The sequence below is a fragment of the Phaseolus vulgaris genome, chromosome 2 (genome assembly GCF_000499845.2).
Source record: "Phaseolus vulgaris cultivar G19833 chromosome 2, P. vulgaris v2.0, whole genome shotgun sequence".
NCBI lineage: Eukaryota > Viridiplantae > Streptophyta > Magnoliopsida > Fabales > Fabaceae > Phaseolus > Phaseolus vulgaris.
The window spans coordinates 39,445,610-39,465,416 of record NC_023758.2 but is presented as its reverse complement, the minus strand read 5'-3'; the positions used below and the strand labels follow the sequence as shown (position 1 = coordinate 39,465,416).

Here is a 19,807-nt window from a genome sequence, read left to right as displayed (position 1 = left end):
TAATTTCAATTACAAATAAACTTAATGTTAATTGATTTCTTTTACATCCTTCGTTTTATAGATTTGGATTACACACTCTCATGCTCAATACACCCAATAAGTTTTATAATTCCCAAAAAATATTTTTTATAAAAAATTAAAATGTTTGAAGGTATAGTTGAAAAATATGTTTTTTAATATTTTGGATTATGTAATCTGATGTTTGGATTAATTAAAATGTTTGCGTATTTTTGGGATTTGATAATTTGTAATGTTTGTGCATCTTTCTAATTGAATAATCTGGATCTTATTCTCGAATCTAGTAAAATATTTGATTTATAATACAAACTTATATTCTAGATGGTTTAATTTGGAACATGTTTTTTTAAATATATATTTCAAATTTCATAATTTGAAAATTAATTTATGATTTGAACATTTTTCAGATTGGTAGAATTTGGAAGTATTTTTCTAAAAATACATCCATAATTCATGAAATTTTCTTGAATTTTGAAAAAAATTACATTCCATAATTTGAAAGCTTTTTATGTATTAAATAATAGTTTTTAGATTATGTAATATAAAATGTATTTTTTAAAAAAGTATTATAGATTATGTAATTTAAAATTCTTTTTTAAATTCAAAAAATACTACTGAATTATAGAATCGGAATGTATTTTTTTAGTTAAAGAAAAATATATATTTTCATAATAAAGTATGGAGGTGTCACGAAGGAGTGAACGAAGAAGCAGTCAACTTAATCTATTATTATCTTTTGTTTTCTGACCTCAATCCCATAATATTTTTGTAAATTATATTTATCTATATGTTAAATCAACATGCATAAAATTAAAATTACTTTCATTAACACAATTTAAATTTTAAGAAATATATATTTTTATTTATTGTTTAAAAGATTTTTTAAAGATTTTTTGAAGTGAACAAAAATAACCCGCTGATACAATATAAAATTTAAAAATTTTAAACACGTTTAAAAGAAGAGACAAAACTGATCCAATAGAGCTCTACTAATTTTAACCTAACACGAACTACCTTGTCACCAGTTAACTCATACTGATCAGAATAAAGGAAAAAAATTATTGATGGCAACTATTTTCACTGGTTAGAGATCTTTGTTGCAATTGTCTGAGGCACCAAAGCAAGATTATACTCCAATATTTTATATCTTTAAAATACTTGATTCGTCTCTTGCTAACTCGTCTAATTACCTATGTAAAATTTATAATGTATCATAAGATTAATAACAATGAAATTTTTAAATTTAAATTAAACGTAAGAGAAAAGAAAAGAAACATGAAAATTTGTTCAACAAGCTAACCACTGCATTTAATCTTCAATTTACCAGTAAGTAAATTCCAAGTAGTCGTATGCTAGAAATTCTACAGATTGAAACACAAAAAGATCAATAGCTTGAGTATAGGGATTTGGGGTCAATCATCAACCACATTACATGAACAAGTTGGGTTTCTTGGCCTTGTATGTGGTCTTGAGCTTCCTAGATGGTGGCCTAATTTTCTTGAAGACCAATGGGAACTTGATTTTGGAGTTAAGGAACTGTTTGGTGCTCTCCCTCTTGCAGAGTTTGGCTGGGATGGTGGCAGTCTTGATGATTTGGATGCAAGGAGACCTGACCCTGTGACGAGAAGCCATCTCATTGTACATATGCTCAACCGCACCATTTAGAGTAGTGTCACGAAACTCCTTATACATGTTATGATAACCGGTCCTACTCTGATACCTCAACCATATCCCATAGTTATTAATCTTGGTTGGGTTCTTCTCAAAAATCTGCAAAATAAAACATCATTCAGATTGTTTGTAAAGGCAAAAATAGTTTGTCAATAGAAAGCTAAAAGTACAAAATGTATCTCAAACAGAGTTGATGAAATAAACTGTAAAATCCAAAACGGCTATACAGCACAAAACACAAGGATGTCCATAAGAAATCTAAGGACAAAAAACTACCCACTCTAAACATGCATAAATATAACATTATTGACAAACTAACTTAATTTAAAAGGTAACTGACAGCAAAAAAAAACATCAAAGCTATACATTTCGAAAACTCTGTATAATCATTATAAATTGATTGAACTAAAAATGTAGTTCACAAAAAAAGGCTTACAAGTATTTCCAACAGTAAACCTTTCCATTGAACATTATTTTTTGTCCAGATACGAAGTTGAAAGGCAAATTCACGGACTAAAAACATAGTTATCCTAAACGGAAGGAAAAATGGTGTGCAAAAAAGCAAACTTCTAACAAAGCGGTGTGTGGAAATCAAACATGGTATTTCACACAAAAAAAAAGCATCACTGAGAAAACCCCCTTCCATCTCATTGAAAGCCAATTTCAGTTCCTAAAAAATTATTTATCCACAACGGAGAGACAAAATTTGTAAAAGAAGGCTTGAAATGGAGTAATGTATCATTTAAAGACAATCTTAAGCTAAATCATTAGCCACTCTACCAATATATTTCACCGCCTATTTCACAAAACGTTGTAGTGAACATAAATATTTAAAGCAACTATCCAAACCAATAACTCAATTAGACACACTGTACAATACCAACATTAAACAATACCCACAAAACAAGATACCTTGGTACCATTAACCACCATTCAAGCTACCAAATCATACCATCACTAACTAGAATGTAAAATCCTATGTCTTATAATGCGACAAAATAATTTAATACAACAAAAATCGTGGCATTTCATCATTACTTTCAATGACTAGAAAAAAACATATAATCATCAACATTTGGAAATTAAACGTCTAAAAGGTATAGTACCTCATTGATAGCAAGCATTTGACCGTTGCTCTTCTTGACCTTCTTGAGCTTCCTCAGGAAATACCTAATCATAAGCAAAAACATTTAAACATTAAAAAACATAATCTACAAAATTCAGAAACGGAGAGAACTAAATCCGAATGCCAGAATCTAACAAACTCCGTACATATCAAGAGCAAGATGAACATTGCAAGAAAGATCTCACAAAAATAAATAAAACAGAATGTCTATAAACATCAGAGAATGTACGAGTGACAAATGTGTTTACCAGAACTTCGATTTTGCGCGAACCTCGTTGGTGGCCCAAAGCTTCATGCGGTAAATCTTAGGGTGTTGATCTGCCTCTGTTGGGAGAGCCCTCCCAACGACCTGGTACTGGTGAAACTACAAAACACAAACAAACATTACTCAGTGAGAAATCATTTCCATAGTTAAACGAAAATCGAACGCCAAATTGTATGTATTATACGCACCCTGAACGTAACCATTTTTGAGAGAAGACAACAAACGAAGATCACACACACTCTCTTCTGCTCAGTCGGGCGCTATGTGGAGCAAAGTAGGGTTCTTTTTATATAAAGAGACTCCAAACCCTAACTTTTAATTTGGAGCACTGGCTTGGGGTTCGGGTTCGGATTCGGATTCGGATTCGGATTCGGATTCGGATTCGGATTCGGATTCGGGTTCGGATTCGGGCTCACCTATATTGGGTTGATGTCGTTTCTTCATGCATTCATACATTTTTTTTCCACCTTTACAGACCACTCTCACTCTTTTTTCTTTGTATTTTTTTTAAGTAAGCAATGGCAGTAAAATTTATTTCAATTATTCATAATTTTGGTGTATTTTAATGGAGTACATGTATATTATATTCTAAAAAGATAGTCCATAACCTATTTTTAGAAAGAAGAGTTATGAATTTTGGATTTATATTTTTCCGAAAGTCAAAAAATGTTATGGAATGACTTTTTGGATTTCCTATTCTGAAAACACATTTTGCTTCTGCAACACTCCTTATTATAGAATCATCCAAAACTATTAAGAGTAATTTGGTATTTTGAAAAATATAAGGGTTTAAGAAGAAACACCCTGGGTTGACTATTGTAAGACCCAAAGTTTTTATCTTATGTCAATTTCTTCTTGCACCATATCACTTTTTATGTGCACCAAACACAACTTTAAAAACCCCTTTTTGCCCTTGTTTTCTTTGTTTTTGAAAAAAGGTATGAGGAGTTTGGTGTCCGTTTGAGGTGCTATTGGTGCAATGTTGGTGTGGTGGTGGATGGAATGTTACTCTTAGTTGCGATTCACATTGTTCTGAGGTAAGACAACACATTAATCTTCATTTTTGCGTTTTTTTAGCTGAGATGTTCCTGGATAACGATATCCGGAAGCCTGAAACTTATAGATGCATGAGTTAGGAAGGCAATGTCAATAACTTCGGATATAAAAATCCATAAGTTAATTTGATTTCCATTTTAAGGTTCCAAATGCACATGCCGAAAGTGAAATTTGAGTTCTAGATACCTATATCCAAAAGGAGTATTTGAGTTATGGATATGAATATCTGGAATGGTTTTTTGGGGTCCGTATTTCTACATTTGGAAGGTTTTTTTAGGCTTACGGATATTAATTTTTAGAAGGTAACTAATATGTTGTTTTTTTTCAGCATTGCTAATTGATACAACGAACTCATACATGAGAATTTCAGGGGAGAATGATTTGTGGGATATATTAGATGATGTTGATATGGAACAGTCAATAACTTATAACGCGTTAGATAATGAACATAGACACATGAGTGTAGTGAGGCGTTTACTACAAATGAGGTAAGATAAATGTTAGACGTGTGAATTGTAGTTTATGAATGATGTTAAAAATTGGCATATGCTATTGTAGGTATTTCGTAATCGAGATGAGTTGTTAGGGTGGACGAGAAGTGTTGACTATAGTTATGGATTTGTTATTGTTATATTAAGGTCTGATACATGGATGGGGCAACGAGGAAGAATGACGTACGTATTATTAGGTTGTGAGAGAGGAGGTAAATACAAAAGTATAAAAAAGACGTAAATATCAGTCGAACTGAAAGTAGGAAGTGTAAGTGTCCTTTCAAATTGAGAGGCAAATCAGTCAAGGGTCGATGATTGAATTAATTTGTGGTTCTCACAATCATGATTTGGCAGAGACATTGGTGGATCATCTATATGCTTGAAGATTAAGTGTTGAGGAAAATGTTATGGTTGAGGATATGACTAACACTTCAGTGAAGCCAAGAAATATTTACTAACCATGAAAGAGAGAAATGAGAAGAATGTAACGACGATAAAACAAGTTTATAATGCAATGAGTGTTCACCAAAGATCACAATGAGGTCATAGAACATAAATGCAACAATTCATGTTGTTATTGGAGTGAGACAAGCATGTGCATTGGTGTAGGTGTGAAGAGGTTTCAAATGTTGTGCAAGATATATTTTGGACACCCCCAGATTCAGTAAAGCTGGTAAACTCGTTTAACATTGTCATATTGATGGATAGTACGTATAAAAAAAAACAAGTATAGGATGTTGTTACTTGAGGTTGTTGGGATTACATCAATTGGTTTGACTTTTTCCGTTGCATTTTTTTACTAGCAACTGAAAAGAAAAAAATATTTTTGTGGGTCTTAGACAAACTTAAAGGGTTGTTTTTTAAAGTTGATTCATACCCTAAGGTGGTGGTATGTGATAGAGATATTACCTTAATGAATGCAATCATAATCGTGTTTCCTGAAGCTTATAATTTGCTCTGTCGATTTCACATTGATAAAAATGTGAAAGCAAAATGTAAAATGTTGGTGCATCCAAGAGAAGCATGGGATTAAGTAATGCAAGCTTGGGGATATGTTGTGGATTGTGATATTGTTGATGCCTTTGAAGATCGTTAACATGGAGGGATTCTACCAACAAATCATCGCTACATCTGCATCTAAGGTCTGATGCGTGTAAGATTAGCCAACAATGGGTAGATGCAACAAATTTGACACATCAAGAGTGATGGACATCTCCCCAATAGGTAAATGAAATGTGTTTGTCTCTGCAAGCCACCACTCTACAAAAGCACAAAGCAATCCTCGGTCTAAATTCTCATAACTAGCATGAACCAAACCACCTAAGCCACACATGTCTACTGCAACCTTTATGCGCTCATGAAGTGTTCCTAACTTATTTATCTTTCTCCCATGAGAAACGACCTTCAGCTCACCATAATCCTACAGTAATCAAGATATATCATCAAAAAATACATACATACATACATAAGACACTCAATTATAACACATTCAATTAATGTTCATTACTTACCAAAGCATCACATAACTGTCTGGCCACATGATCTTCATAATTAATCAGTAATGATTTATTCATTGAACCTCTTGAATAACCTTCATCATCAATTTCAACTTCTTATTGTTCAATATAATCTTCAAAGTTCTGATTTGGAATTGAAGTATTAGGACCACCACGCCTTCTTCTCACAAATACAGTTGGTCGCACACGGTCCAAATTAGAAGATCCTCTTCCTCCAGTCCTCAGCATCTTACTATTCATAAAATACCATCAAATCAAAAATAAAAATTGTCCCCTAAAAAACTAATAGGTTATTAAGGGTAATTTGAGGAACTAATCGTTCCAAACTGAAGACCAAATAAAACACTTGTTCAATAGTGCATTAAACCAAAACTACAAAGCTAAAAGTAATGACTAATATCGTAAAGAATGAAAAAATTGATTTATTCCTGAATGTGTAACAAATTTAAATTAATCACTAATATTATAAGGCCAATTTTGAGGCAAAGACAGTAGGAACATCATTGAGGGCACAAAAAAACGCACACAAGTTTACTTATGGATTTCCAAATCCATAACTACTAAAAACACATTACGAATGTGCTCATCCACGACTCATATGGATATTAATATCCAAAACTAATCAAGCAACACATTATTCAGAACATAAGCATCCAGAACTAAACCGAATATACGTATCCAAAGCGCATAACATAGTTATGGATATGCATATCCAAAACCCACAAAAAACGCGGAAACTAATCGTTCTACGACGCGCCTCCTTCTCCGATGCCTTTTCGCTATGCCTCCACTCTCTGTCATTGTCGCAGTGCCTCAAGAGCTGACACAATCCAAGTAGCCAAGCAGATGACCAATGACTCAAGAGACAATTCACACTGTGAGCAGTCATCTTAGCAATCAAGACAAGAACCCACCAAATATCATACGAACCTCAGTAGAAGAAGAACTGGGCATAGATCAAAATATCAAATGTTCTTTCCCCTGGTCTTCTTAAAAGACAAAAACATGTTTGTAATAAATTGGGTTCACTTTGGGGGTCCAAATAGAAATGAGTTTGTGCCACACTCACTTTTTCAAGACAAGGCATTTAGGTATAGGAAGGTTGACATACCTTCTAGAAGACCTAGCTAAGGGGCGGTTTTGACCATGGTCAACCCCCCTTGGTCGCCCTTCTCTTATTACCATTCTACCATTTCCCATCTTGCCCACCAAGGCACCATTTCCTATAAATAGGGTGTCTTGTCTCATATATTCACACATTGAAAATTGAAGTAAAGAAACTCTGCTTGAGTGAATTTGTGAGTCTGAGCACTTTGAGTTATTTGGGTCTTATCTTGGGTGGGTAATATCCCAAGTAGCGACTCTGGGTCTTATATTGGGTGGGTAATATCTCTAGTGGCGGCTCTTGCATCACTAATCTTGGAGTCTCTCGGCTCCAAGTGGCGTGACTTCCTTTCGTACCATAAGATCTCTTCATCCCTTCCTCTTGTTATTTTTATTTACGTCTTCCCCTCATCCCATATACATCCTTTTCCACTCTTTAATTTGTTCTTCTTCTTTACTTGTTCCCTGTCTCTAATTCTGTTGCATCTTTTGTCACCTAATAATTGTCTTTTTCTCTTTGTCCTTATGAAGTGAATCTTCACACTTACTTAACCACTTGGTTAAGTTCGTGTCCAGTGGGAATCTTCTTAAGGTTCTCACCTTAAATTGCTAATTCCAAAAATCACAACAAAAGTGAAACCTTTAAAATATGCAATCTAAAATCAACTCACATCAAGAACGCTGCCTGAATCCTGGTTGGGTCTGTGTAAGAATTTCGGATGAGTTCTGCCCATTGCTCCGTAAGAATGAGCGCACATTGTTCTTGGTTGTGGGGTGTTGGGTGCACTTAAATATAACCTAGTTTCCACTTCATTAAGAAGAGTATTATAGTAATTTTCATTGACATGTCGTGTGCCAATCTGAAATGATATGGTGTAGGGAGAATTTGCCTTATCTTCTTTATGACAATTTTTTGGCTCCTTCATCCTACACATGTTTCTTCCTACATCCCTTAAGTTATTGTGGTACCCCAATAAATTTTATAATTTCAAAAATATTTTTTTATAAAAAAGTTAAAATATTTGAAGATTTGGTTATGAAGGTCTATTTTAGATTGTGTAGTAATGTGATTCTCTCAATTACACTATCCATAATTAATTAAAATGTTTGTGTGAGATTTAAGGTTTTTGTAATTTTTTACTTAATGGCAAAAACTATTTTCCATATGGAGTGAGATAAGAACGTAGTTGTTGGAAGAAGTAACTTAGTTTTTTTTTAGCATTACCCAATAAAAATTTGAGAATTGTGATTGAATTACTTAATTTAATTTAATTCGACATCTTAAGAAATATGGGACAGAAGTTGTGAGTAATTTGTTTTATTTATAAGTTCAGATATATATTGAAAGAAAACATAACCAGACAAGTAAGATTAAATGGGATTCTTTAATTGATTTTGTCGGTTTTAATAGTGAAATCAAATTCTAAAATTCTCACAATATTACTTGTCTTAATCTTCGTCCTCAACTCTTACTTCTACATCTTCGTAATCTCTGTAACACAATACAACGTAGAACAGTTTGCATAATGTTATAATATTTTATTTATCTAAGGACAAAAGGCAAATGAGCACCCCATTACCGAGACTATATACTAAGTACAATATTATTCAACAATTCAATACTATATACTAAGAATAATCTTTTTTTATTATTTTTTAAGAAAACATTATTTTTTAAGTTTTAAGTAAGTGGATGGTTAATTGGATTGAGAAGTTAAAATATTTTTTCATTATTTTGAAAAATTATATAGAGGTGTTCTAAAATTAAACTAAAATAAAATACTTCTTATTCTTTGTAAAAACATACATACTTAACTGTAAACTAACACCTATTCTAACTTAAAAAATATATTATCTCTTTTCATTCTGCTATATTGATTTTATGTTTTTCTAATTCATTTATATATAATAACTTATCATGGAGAACAGATGTTCGGACACGACAAACCTATAAAAAAAAATACTTGTAGGAATCTTATGATAATTCATATTATAAAATGATATGCATTAAAAAGATAGATATTTATTCGATAAAAAAAATCCATTGCAAAGTAAGCATATTTAAAAATATAAAAAATAAAACCCTTAATACTAGTAATAATATAAAACGTAATTGATTAAAAAAAGAAAAAAAAAGTTGGGTCCTTCCAATAAAAAAATCTTGAATAATTGGGTTTGAAATTATAAAAAACTACAGTAAACTTTGTCGGATGTGAAAATCAATTTCCGTTTTAAATTGTTTGCAAACTAATTTCTTAATTTGAAACACTTTTATATATGGGGCATGTACATTGTTTCACACGATATAAAATGTGTATTCTTGAATAAAGGAAAGTAAAATAAGGTGTGAATAAAGCTTTATATATATAGCATTAAACAAAAGCTCATTAGTATCAGCCTTCTTCCAGCTTTCTTCATAAAACCCAACATGACTTTGCTGGTAACCTAAAGAGTCATCATTTTGATGTCCTTACAACAGCCATGCTCATAGCCCTCAACGTATTCAGGCATTTGATACAATCTGCAATGTGTTGCGGAGAACATTGTTTGCACAACTTCAAAAGAGAACTAACAATAAAATTAAATTAGAAAAAGCAGAAGATATTAGAAAAAACAAGATCTTAAACATTTTAAAAATAATTTGATGTAGTTCAATTTTACACTTCAATCGTGTTAAAAAAATTATACCAAATTGGATAAAAAAAATTAAATTAAATAAATATATGTAATTAATATATATATATATATATTATTTCACAGTTTCTTATACTTCATTTTAACATAAACAATCTTTGAGACCTCATATTGAATAAAATTTCTTATCTTGTTATGTTTCTGTATAGCAAGATATTAAAAAATCAAACAAAATAATGAAAAGGAGAGAATAGCCATATACTGAAACTTTAAACAACAAACAAAAACTAAAACTAAGTGACAAATTTAGAAAAGAAAATTGCACCAATAAAGCCATTTGGCGTACATTTCAACTTCAGATAAAACTTAAAAGACTATCAAGTAAATCTAAATTAAGAAATTCAAAATCATTCATCAACTTCAAACAAAGGTTAATATGTATAAATTTAGAAATTTGTTCATAAGGACGAATATTAAACTCATAAAGAACAATTCTAAAATCTCAAGTATAATATTCACTAAATATCAAAATTTGTTTGAGAGGTTGTTGGTATCATGAATTTATGTAAGAAATTAAATAAACAATGAACAAAAATATACAACATTCTAATTTGATTGACATTGATGCACATATAAAAATCATTCATATAAATTCCTCACATACAAAATTATTAAGATTGTCTTCTAAATATTAATTCTTTGCATATTTATAAACACTTTCTTACCATTACGAATAGATGTTATAAAACAATTAACGTTTCAAATCGATTCCTAACATTAAAATATGTTAAGCATTAAAAAAGTATTTTCCAGTTAAACCTAATGATAAAAAACATAAATAAATATTCAAACTTTAAGAATAAAATGATCATAACAATCTCAATCAAGAACATAATATTATGAATAAATATCACCTCAACACATAAGAGTTTGAACATATTACTCTCAATCCCAAGGAAAGACTTAGCCACTCATATTGGTCATTTACAAGCATGGAAATAAAAAAAAAAAGATGCAAGTTATTTCTCCTTAACGGTTGTCTCCTCTAGGGTTTTCTATATCTAATTATCCCCCTTTGTCCTCTAGGGTTTTGTCTCACGCCTTCTATTTAACCTAATTAGATGTAGGTTAAGTGACATCTCGCTTAAGCGAGATATTACGTGTTTAAGCGAGTTTCACAAGAAAAAACTTAACTTCACTGGAGTAAACTCACTTACGCGAGTTTTGGGCGAGTTTGCTCTAAAGAACAAGTTTGCCTCTGGAGCGATCTTTCTTGGTCGAGTTTTCAGTGCTCCAACTTTGTCATTTCATCTTGTCTTTAACTTGTACATTCCTTCTTTAGCCCTTTATCTCCATCTTTTCAAAGATTCCTAAAATTAACACAAACTTAGAAATAAATTGTTCTTAGTTATCCGACTGATGATGATATTGTAGGAGGCATTTGCATCAACCAAAATATATCGAACATGTAGTGTTCGATGTGCCTCACTCGTGTCCAACATATTGAGGAAGTCAATCACTAGTGCAAAAAGAAGAAAAGGGTACTCTTTATTTAGTGTGACTTTTGCGCTACCCGCTTTCGTAAAAAACGCGGTGGCATTTTTAAAATTATTTTGATTTACAAATGCGGCTATTTGTATAGTCGCACTTGTCAATCAAAGAGCTTTGATTTACGAAAACGGCTATTTGTATAGCCGCACTTGTAAATCAAAGCGTTTGATTTACGAATGCGGCTATTTGTATAGTCGCACTTGTAAATCAAAACACTTGATTTACAAATGCGGCTATTTCTATAGCCGCACTTGTAAATCAAAATATTTTGATTTACGAATGCGGTTTTACCTTTAGCCGCATTCGTAAATCCTTGTTTACCCTAAATTTTGAAGCGCGCCACAGACAATTTCATACTTTCTTTCTCGTCTTTGCTTTCGTTTTGCGTTTGCGCTTTGAGTTCATCTCCTTCTGCTGCATCTGCATTCCATTTGTGCCAATGTATGTTTCTTGAGCTTTCTTTCTTCCTCTTCATCTTCACAAATATATGCATAGATGTTTTCATTTTTCTTATATATGTTTTTTTTCCTTGCATTGGTGGTCTTGAAGCACTATTTCATTGGCTGACATTCGTTGCTCCGTTGCTGTTTCTCTATCCGCCGCCGTTGTTACTGGCGCTCCCGTGCTACTCTTCATGTATAATTTTTTTTGTTTTTCTTACATTGTTTAGTTTCTTGCATTGCTCAGTACTCTTTCATTGCCTTCGTGGGTTCTTGTGGGTTTTTTGGTTTGCTTCGTTGTTGCTTCCCTGTCCATCGCCGCTTCCGCTGCCGTTGTTGGCGCTCCCGTGCCACTCTTCATCAATGTTGTCTTTGTTGATTTTGGCTTAATCCCAAGTCCCACATCGGTGGGTTCATTGTTTGGGAAGGAGGTTTGAGGGTTATAAATTAAACTCTCCCCCTTCACTGTTAAATATCCCAATTTGTAATATCTTCTCTCATAATAATAAAAGGGAGTTGTTTTTTGCTGTGCTCGGAGATTAGGCTAAAAGGCCGAACTCCGTTAACAATTTTCGGGTGTGTTTTTTTCCTCTTTATCTCTTTTATTCCGCTTTATTTATTCAATATTATTTGTCGGGTAGCTCTGTTAGGGTTTTGTTTTAGTGGGAAAATTACCCGTTTTTCCCAACAAGTGGTATCAGAGCCGAAGGTTCGCCTTGGGTTGTTTGAAATTATTTGTAATATTGAATATTATATTGTGAGTCTGTAATGGCAAATTCGGATCAAGAAGGGAAGGCTCTGCAAGATGCAAATGTTGCAGAAAGCAAAAGTGATGTGTTGATTGTCTCGCTTTCAGCATCATTGCATCCAGATGAGTGGATATTGGATTCAGGTTGTACCTATCATATGTGTCCCATTCGGGAATGGTTCTTTGATTTTCAAGAACTCGATGGCGGGGTTGTTTACATGGGTAATGATAATCCATGTAAGACAGTCGGGATAGGTTCAATCAAGTTGCGGAATCACGATGGATCCACCAGAATTTTGCGGGATGTACGGTACGTGCCAAAGTTGAAGAAGAATCTCATCTCATTGGGGGCTTTAGAATCTAAAGGCCTAGTTGTGACGATGCGAGATGGAATTCTTAAAGCAACTTCAGGAGCACTGGTGATGTTGAAAGGCGTGAGGAAGAACAATTTGTATTACTACCAAGGTAGTACAGTGGTGGGGACAGTAGCGGCAACAACTTCTAGCACTAAGAAGGATGCTGAGGCAACGAAGTTGTGGCATATGAGGTTGGGACATGCTGGAGAGAAATCCTTGCAAATTCTTACCAAGCAAGGATTGTTGAAAGGTACGAAGGCTTGCAAACTTGAATTTTGTGAGCATTGTGTTCTGGGAAAACAACGAAGAGTGAAGTTTGGCACTGCAATTCACAATACCAAGGGTATTCTGGATTATGTGCATTCAGATGTGTGGGGACCTGCCAAGACTCCGTCAATCGGAGGTAGGCATTATTTTGTCACTTTTGTTGATGATTTTTCCAGAAGAGTTTGGGTGTTTACTATGAAGAACAAAAATGATGTGCTTGGAATTTTCCTTAAGTGGAAAGCTCAAGTTGAAAACCAGACAGGAAGGAAGATTAAGGTTCTCCGAACAGATAATGGAGGAGAATACAAGAGTGATCCGTTCCTGAAGGTATGCCAAGATTGTGGCATAGTTCGGCACTTCACTGTTAGAAAAACACCACAACAGAATGGGGTTTCGGAGCGTATGAACAAGACACTTGTGGAGAAAGTTCGTTGTATGTTGTCTAATGCTGAGTTAGGCAGAGAGTTTTGGGCTGAGGCTGTGACATACGTTCAACATCTCGTCAATCGTTTGCCATCATCTGCTATAGATGGCAAAACCCCGTTAGAGGTATGGTCTGGAAAACCTGCAACTGATTATGATTCTTTGCATGTTTTTGGTTCTATTGCATATTATCATGTGATTGAATCAAAGTTGGATCCACGGGCAAAGAAAGCTCTTTTCATGGGCTTTAGTCCTGGAGTGAAGGGATACCGTTTGTGGTGTCTAGAGGCAAAGAAGACGATTATCAGCAGGGATGTTACCTTTGATGAATCTGCCATGTTAAAGAAGGTAAATCCAGAAGGAGCTGATAGTACTCCGCAACAGGTGGAGTGTGCCCGGAAGCAGGTGGAGTTTGAGCCGACAGTGGTGATCCCAACACGAAATACCACAAGTGACTCTCCTATGGTAGAAGAAGAGTCAGATGAGGAAGAGGTTCCTACCCAAGAATCTCAACAGCAATCAGCGCCAATTGCAGTTAGAAGACAGAGACGAGATATTCAGAAGCCTGCTCGTTTCATGGATATGGTTGCCTATGCACTTCCAGTTGTTGATGACATTCCATCCACTTACCCAGAAGCCATTCTGAGTTCAGAGAGTGGTAATTGGGCAGGTGCGATGAAAGAGGAGATGCAATCTTTGAATAAGAACAAGACGTGGAAGCTGGCACAATTACCAAAAGGTAAAAAGGCAATTGGGTGCAAATGGGTATTTGCAAAGAAAGAAGGATTTCCTAATAAAGAAGATGTTCGCTACAAGGCAAGGTTGGTTGCTAAAGGCTTTGCTCAGAGGGAGGGAATTGATTATAATGAGGTATTTTCTCCAGTTGTAAAACATTCCTCCATTCGAATTTTGTTGGCCTTGGTAGCACAGTTGAATTTGGAGCTTGCTCAACTTGATGTAAAGACCGCGTTCCTACACGGTGATTTGGAGGAGGAAATCTATATGACTCAACCAGAAGGATACAAGGTTGATGGTAAAGAAGATTGGGTTTGTAAACTTAGCAAATCGTTGTACGGACTGAAACAATCTCCGAGACAGTGGTACAAACGATTTGATAAGTTCATGAAGGATCAGAAGTACAAGAGAAGCAAATATGATCACTGTGTGTATTTGCGCAGACTTGAAGATGGTTCCTACATTTACTTACTCTTATATGTTGATGATATGCTGATTGCAGCAAAGAGCCAAGTTGAGATTGACAGGTTAAAGGCTCAGTTGAGTAAAGAGTTCGAGATGAAGGATTTGGGGGAAGCCAAGAAGATTCTCGGCATGGAGATAAACAGGGACAGAGAGAGGGGAAAACTTTGGCTGTCACAGAAGCAGTATTTGCAGAAGGTACTACAACGTTTTGGTATACACGAAGATACAAAACCTGTAAGTACCCCACTTGCTCCTCATTTGAAATTGAGTAGCCGTTTATCTCCGACGACTAATGAAGAACGAGAATACATGGCGAAAGTCCCATATGCAAATGCAGTTGGAAGCTTGATGTATGCAATGGTGTGTACAAGACCAGATATTTCACAGGCTGTGAGTGTTGTTAGTAGGTACATGCATGATCCGGGCAAGGGTCATTGGCAAGCTGTGAGATGGATTCTACGGTACCTCCAAAATACCTTAGATGTTGGATTGACATTTGAGCAAGATGAATCACTTGGTCAATGCATAGTTGGATATTGTGATTCTGATTATGCAGGTGATTTGGATAAGCGACGGTCTACTACTGGTTATTTGTTCACTTTAGCAAAAGCGCCAGTTAGTTGGAAGTCTACCTTGCAGTCTACGGTGGCTTTGTCTACGACAGAGGCAGAGTATATGGCGATTACAGAGGCTGTGAAGGAAGCAATTTGGCTTCATGGGTTGCTTAAAGACTTGGGAGTTGGTCAGAAACAACTTGAGTTATATTCTGACAGTCAGAGTGCTATTCATTTAGCAAAGAATCAAGTCTTTCATGCACGGACGAAGCACATTGATGTTCGCTATCACTTTGTGCGTGAGATTCTCGAAGAAGAGGAGATTGTTCTCCAGAAGATTCACACTACGGAGAATCCTGCAGATATGCTCACCAAGGTGGTTACAAGGACCAAGTTTGAATACTGTTTAGACTTGGTTAATATCTTGCACATTTGAAGTTGGCGTCCGGAGGCGCAAATTTGAAGCACTGTAAAGTTTGTTTTTGTTATGTTTTGAGAAGATTTGTTTTAGGTGAGACTTGAAATTAAGCCAAGGTGGAGATTTGTTGATTTTGGCTTAATCCCAAGTCCCACATCGTTGGGTTCATTGTTTGGGAAGGAGGTTTGAGGGTTATAAATTAAACTCTCCCCCTTCACTGTTAAATATCCCAATTTGTAATATCTTCTCTCATAATAATAAAAGGGAGTTGTTTTTTGCTGTGCTCGGAGATTAGGCTAAAAGGCCGAACTCCGTTAACAATTTTCGGGTGTGTTTTTTTCCTCTTTATCTCTTTTATTCCGCTTTATTTATTCAATATTATTTGTCGGGTAGCTCTGTTAGGGTTTTGTTTTAGTGGGAAAATTACCCGTTTTTCCCAACAGTCTTCACACAAGATTGACGGTGTTTTAAATTTTTGAATTTTTTTTAATGTTTTGGCATATACAAGTGCGGCTATAAGAAATAATCGCACTTATAAATGGTATTTTCAAGTGCGACTATATAGCCGCACTCTTATCTCTTCGATTTACAAGTGCGTGCTGATTAAATGTGACTATACAACCGCCCTTATAAATTTAAAATAGTCGCATTCCTTTCATCTTTGTGCACTAGTGAATGTATCTCTCATGTGGACTTTTGGCCCCGCAAATTTGAGTAACGAATTCGAGTATTAGTGTTTGTACAAAGAGGAAATATCCCCTGTGGATGAGTGCTTCGAGCTGATTCATTTACTCGGTTATGGTTATAGTATTGAATATATTGTAACGAGTAATGAATGTATTTATTCTTTTTTCCGAGTATGCACAATTATTTTCCAACTCTAATCTTACGTGGAAAGTGAGTTTGCTTGCAGAACGGGCAGGGAGCTACTTCCTTACACCTCTATTACCCAATTTACCACAAAGTGGCAACGGGTTAAATTACAATTGTGCACTAAAAAGGTGTGGGATGAATTAATTTGGTAATAGGCAAGGGATATTTGAGTCTGCTTGGGCAAATAAATGCTCGGTAAAATTATGATACATGTACATTCCTCAGCAATACTAAAACAGATAAGTGGCAAAAAAGAAAAAACCATAAAAACAAAACAAAAGCCAATCAGAAACAGATTAGAGAAAATAATGTAATCCCAAATTAATGTTGCAACTTGTATGGAACTGAGAACTCCGTCATTGTAGTGTACGTCACAGCAAAGCCAAACGAACGGTGGAACTAGAATGTTGTGATCTCACAAGGTGCATGAAACGTTCTCCCTCGACATATAGGTTCCAGGTTTTCACCAGCATACGAACAGAATGGTGACACTTCAACTCCTGAAAGAGGGGCAATGACATTTCATGAAAGGAAAAAGAAGAGTTAAGTAAAACAATAATCTTTGCAACTAAAAATACTCTCTCATTCTGTCGAAGATTCTCTATGTATGAGGATTATATTTACTCTCTCCTAGGATATGGACTAATAACTTACCGGTTGCATATTTAGTTTCCAAACTCGTTATTTGTGTTTGTTTTTATGGTTATATATTTTTGGTTATTTTAATTTATTATTTTTTTTTTTGTTATTATAATTTATTATTTTGTTTGTATTTTAATTAGTTATGATGGTTAATTTTTATTAGGAGTAGTATTTTTTATTTTCCATTATTATAATTTTTTTAATATTGAAAAATATTATATTTTCTAATAACACAAGTTTGTTAATATAATGCATATTATCTAATTAGTGTCATCACCAATTTGTTTAAGTTTTTCTAAACACTAGTAAAGTACATGTATTATATTAACATTGTAATGTATTGATGTTATATATTAATATAAGTATTTATCATAAACATGATAAACTGTAATGTATTGATATTATATATTAATATAAGAATTTATCAGATTAATTTATCATAAACATGATACACTTAGCAGTATAATTTTATTCAAAAGAAATAATATTATATATTAATTTATAATCATAAATTTTAAAAAATATTTTAATATTATTTGTAAATAAATTTTATGCTAACAAAAACAAATTTATGGTGTCAAACTAATACATGCTCACCCACACAAAACAGATAACAAATAATGTACTACAAGAAAAAAAGTAATTTTAATGGATTTATTTTTATATTATCTATGGAAAAAACATCTAGTAAATACCTATGATTGCAGTTTTCCGTACTAAACCATCCATGGAGAACATGTTTCTTGTGTATTTTTTAAATATCAGAAAAAGTCTTTCAGAACCCCTGTTAAATACCATGGGTTTAAGAACCTCCGTTAAATACCATGAGTTTAAAAACCTCCATAAAATATCACGAGTTTCAAAATTTTCGTAAAATGACTTGTCGTTTGAATAAATCTTCAACCCCATTTTCCACCATCTCCAAGGATCCTCTTGAATTCTCTCTTCCACTGTAGACACACTGCTCTTCGGCACAGGCTTAATGGCCGTTGACGACAATCCTAGCAAAGAATCACAATTCACCCACACTTATGTCTATTATATCTAAGGAGAAGAAACACTAAATAAGGCACTATCTTCTTCTTACTCCAATATTGTTTCTTCCATCACCTTATTGCCCCAACTTGGGTCACAAGCCACTACTACCTAGCTCGACAACAACTGGTGTTTATCATTGCTTTATATATCCTAAATAATTGCATTCTATAAGATGTGGGCTTCAAATTCATGTGTGTTCTTGGCTAAAGATTGCAAGAACATATTGTGATGAGATATTAACTTTATTACTTATCACTTTCACAATGAATTAATTATTAGATGCATTTTAAAATAAAAGCCTTGATTTAAAATATTTCAAAATTATGAGACTTAAATATTAACAATTATAACTAAAACTAAAATTGCACATAAAATATACGTACATCAAAAGTTAAAACAAAAGAAGTTAGGTTTTTTTTGAAGTATGAGCTCGTAACAAAAAAAAACCTAGGAATTATATAACCCAACTACCATCAATCATAAAAAATATGCAAATATGATTGAAATACTTATTATCCAAAATTAGTTGTAAGATGTTGTAGTTTTGTCTACCACAAAAACTATCCAAGAACATAAGCAAGTTATCTAGATTCAAAGGTTAATAGAGAAAATATAAGAAAATGATAAAAAATGGTAAGAAGAAGAGATGTTTCTTATTCTCTTGTGGTGTGTTTACATCACTCAATGTATAACAAATATATACAAGTGTATGAAGACTTTCTCTCTCCAAATTACAAGCTAATTACTAATGATGGGATTCTATAATTATTAAATTAAATACATATAATTGTGTACAATATCGCACAATATCGGACAATATCATACAATAATTGTGTATAATTTGATAATTATTATTTCCTTAATACTCCCCTCAAGTTGGTAGGTGAAGATCATGAACTCCCAACTTGTGTCGCAGCGTCAAAAACTGTTCCTTGCCCAGTGCCTTCATAAAAATATCTGCGAGCTGATACTGTGTCGGTACATACGAAAGACTGATTATTCCCGCTTGTAACTTTTCTCGCACAATGTGACAGTCTATCTCAATGTGTTTTGTGCGTTCATGAAATACTGAGTTTGCTGCTATATGTAATGTTGCTTGATTGTCACAGAAAAGTTGAGTTGGCAAGTTACATGGCACCTTTAAATCTTGCAACAGATATCGCAATCAAACTATCTCCAAAAAAGTATTGGCCATCGCGCGGTATTCGGCTTCCGCAGATGATCTTGATACGTTGGTCTATTTTTTTGATTTCCATGAGATAATAGAGGAACCAAGAAAAATACAATACCCATATACTGATATCCGAGTTGTTTGACAACCTCCCCAGTCTGAGTCGCAATAAGCTGCCAATTACAAATTGTTCTCAGATGGCAATAACAATCATTGTCTCGGTGATCCTTTGATGTACTTTAGG

The 19,807-nt window shown here is 33.9% G+C and overlaps 2 protein-coding genes across 2 annotated transcripts; both read right to left on the bottom strand.

The window, feature by feature from the left end:
- Positions 1-1,300: 1,300 nt before the first annotated feature.
- On the bottom strand, positions 1,301-3,386 carry LOC137811985 (large ribosomal subunit protein eL20-like). The gene is made up of 4 exons (XM_068613846.1): positions 3,269-3,386; positions 3,064-3,179; positions 2,796-2,859; positions 1,301-1,788 (listed from the first exon to the last, which is right to left on the bottom strand). The coding sequence occupies exons 1-4, from the start codon at positions 3,281-3,283 to the stop codon at positions 1,447-1,449; spliced, it is 537 nt and encodes a 178-aa protein (XP_068469947.1). The 5' UTR covers positions 3,284-3,386; the 3' UTR covers positions 1,301-1,446.
- Positions 3,387-5,786: 2,400 nt separating this feature from the next.
- On the bottom strand, positions 5,787-6,201 carry LOC137809482 (protein MAIN-LIKE 1-like). The gene is made up of 2 exons (XM_068610590.1): positions 6,139-6,201; positions 5,787-6,047 (listed from the first exon to the last, which is right to left on the bottom strand). Exons 1-2 carry the CDS (start codon positions 6,199-6,201, stop codon positions 5,787-5,789), a joined length of 324 nt encoding a protein of 107 aa, XP_068466691.1.
- Positions 6,202-19,807: the final 13,606 nt, after the last annotated feature.